The sequence below is a fragment of the Austrofundulus limnaeus genome, unplaced genomic scaffold, assembly GCF_001266775.1.
Source record: "Austrofundulus limnaeus strain Quisiro unplaced genomic scaffold, Austrofundulus_limnaeus-1.0 Scaffold1814, whole genome shotgun sequence".
Taxonomy (NCBI): Eukaryota; Metazoa; Chordata; class Actinopteri; order Cyprinodontiformes; family Rivulidae; genus Austrofundulus; species Austrofundulus limnaeus.
The window spans coordinates 12,539-13,775 of record NW_013954216.1 but is presented as its reverse complement, the minus strand read 5'-3'; the positions used below and the strand labels follow the sequence as shown (position 1 = coordinate 13,775).

The following is a 1,237-nucleotide window of genomic DNA, read 5'->3' as shown; positions in this document are numbered from 1 at the left end:
AATTATAATTATAATTAAAACAGAATAGCCTACTGTCAACATAATCATAGAGTGATTTATTTTCAACTCAAAATATCTTCAAACTAACAAAATATAAAGTTATAAGTGAAGAAAATCCATCTGGATAACAGCAGACTGACTGCTGGTAAAATATACGACAGGTCACTCGTGAATTTTGTTCGTATCTGAAAAAAGTCTTACAATTTGAGAAAATCGGTGAATACCATAAGTTCTCCTAAATCACTCGTACGCACAACTTAAGAACAAATCTGTTCATACGAACGGTTCTTGCATGAGGCCCAATGACAGTATGTGCCAAGGCAGGGATTTGAACTTGCAGCATTATGGTTCAGGGCAAACACCAATACAGGTTTTCCAAAGGGTGCAGCCCTTGTGACATACAAAAAAAAAAAGGGAAAAGAAAACAGAGAAGAGTGAAAAAGAACCAGTGGAGCAGGCTTTATCTGATTTGTTACTGAACCTGGAGCAGCATCTTCAAACCGGATGGCAGACAGTCCGGTGCTGGACAGGTTCAGTTGCTCCAATCTGCAGACCAACAACAAGAACATCTTAGAACATTTGGATCAACTCAGACTAAACTTTACATTTCGTTAGCCTCATAGTATAATTACCCAAGACATATTTGGTCACAAATGACTTGGGCGTATGTGCTATGAGGCTAATGATATGTAAACATGTTCTTGTTTTCCTGACACTACAGCACAGTGAGTTGCAAAAGTATCCACCCATTTCAACTTGGATTGTAACAATTTTACACAAAACAATCCAGATTATTATATCACCTGTGGTTTATGGGGGATAAAAGTGGCTTGTGTAATGTGTGGAACTTCAAATAAAGGGGCTGAAAACACAAAGATGATCTTATCTTCAGTTAGCTTCACGAAGGGGAGCAACAAAACAGAGAACACTGACAGGCTGTAGTATTTTGTAGTTGTTAATTTGTGCTGATTACATCATGGCTTCTTGTTGGATCACAGCCAGATCAGATATTTATCAGACTGAGAGATGGTGACTGTACCTGGGCAGAGCAGACAGGCAGAGGATGCTGTCCTGCAGTAAAGGATTACAGGACAGATTGAGACATTTCAGTGTCTGCAGTGCTCCTCCCTTGGGCCTTCAAAGGTGTACACACACACACACACACACACACACACACACACACACACACACACACACACACACTGGTTTGTCAGTGAAAAATTATACAGCGTAACAG

General features: G+C 39.8%; 1 protein-coding gene across 1 annotated transcript in view; it reads right to left on the bottom strand.

Moving 5' to 3' along the window:
- Positions 1 to 1,237, bottom strand: part of tbce (tubulin folding cofactor E) — a gene marked incomplete at its 5' end in the record, with an annotated part of 34,228 nt that overhangs the window by 20,977 nt on the left and 12,014 nt on the right. Inside the window, 2 exon segments of the mRNA XM_014033717.1 lie at positions 482 to 546; positions 1,040 to 1,135. Of these exon segments, the coding sequence (XP_013889171.1) occupies positions 482 to 546; positions 1,040 to 1,135 (161 nt within the window).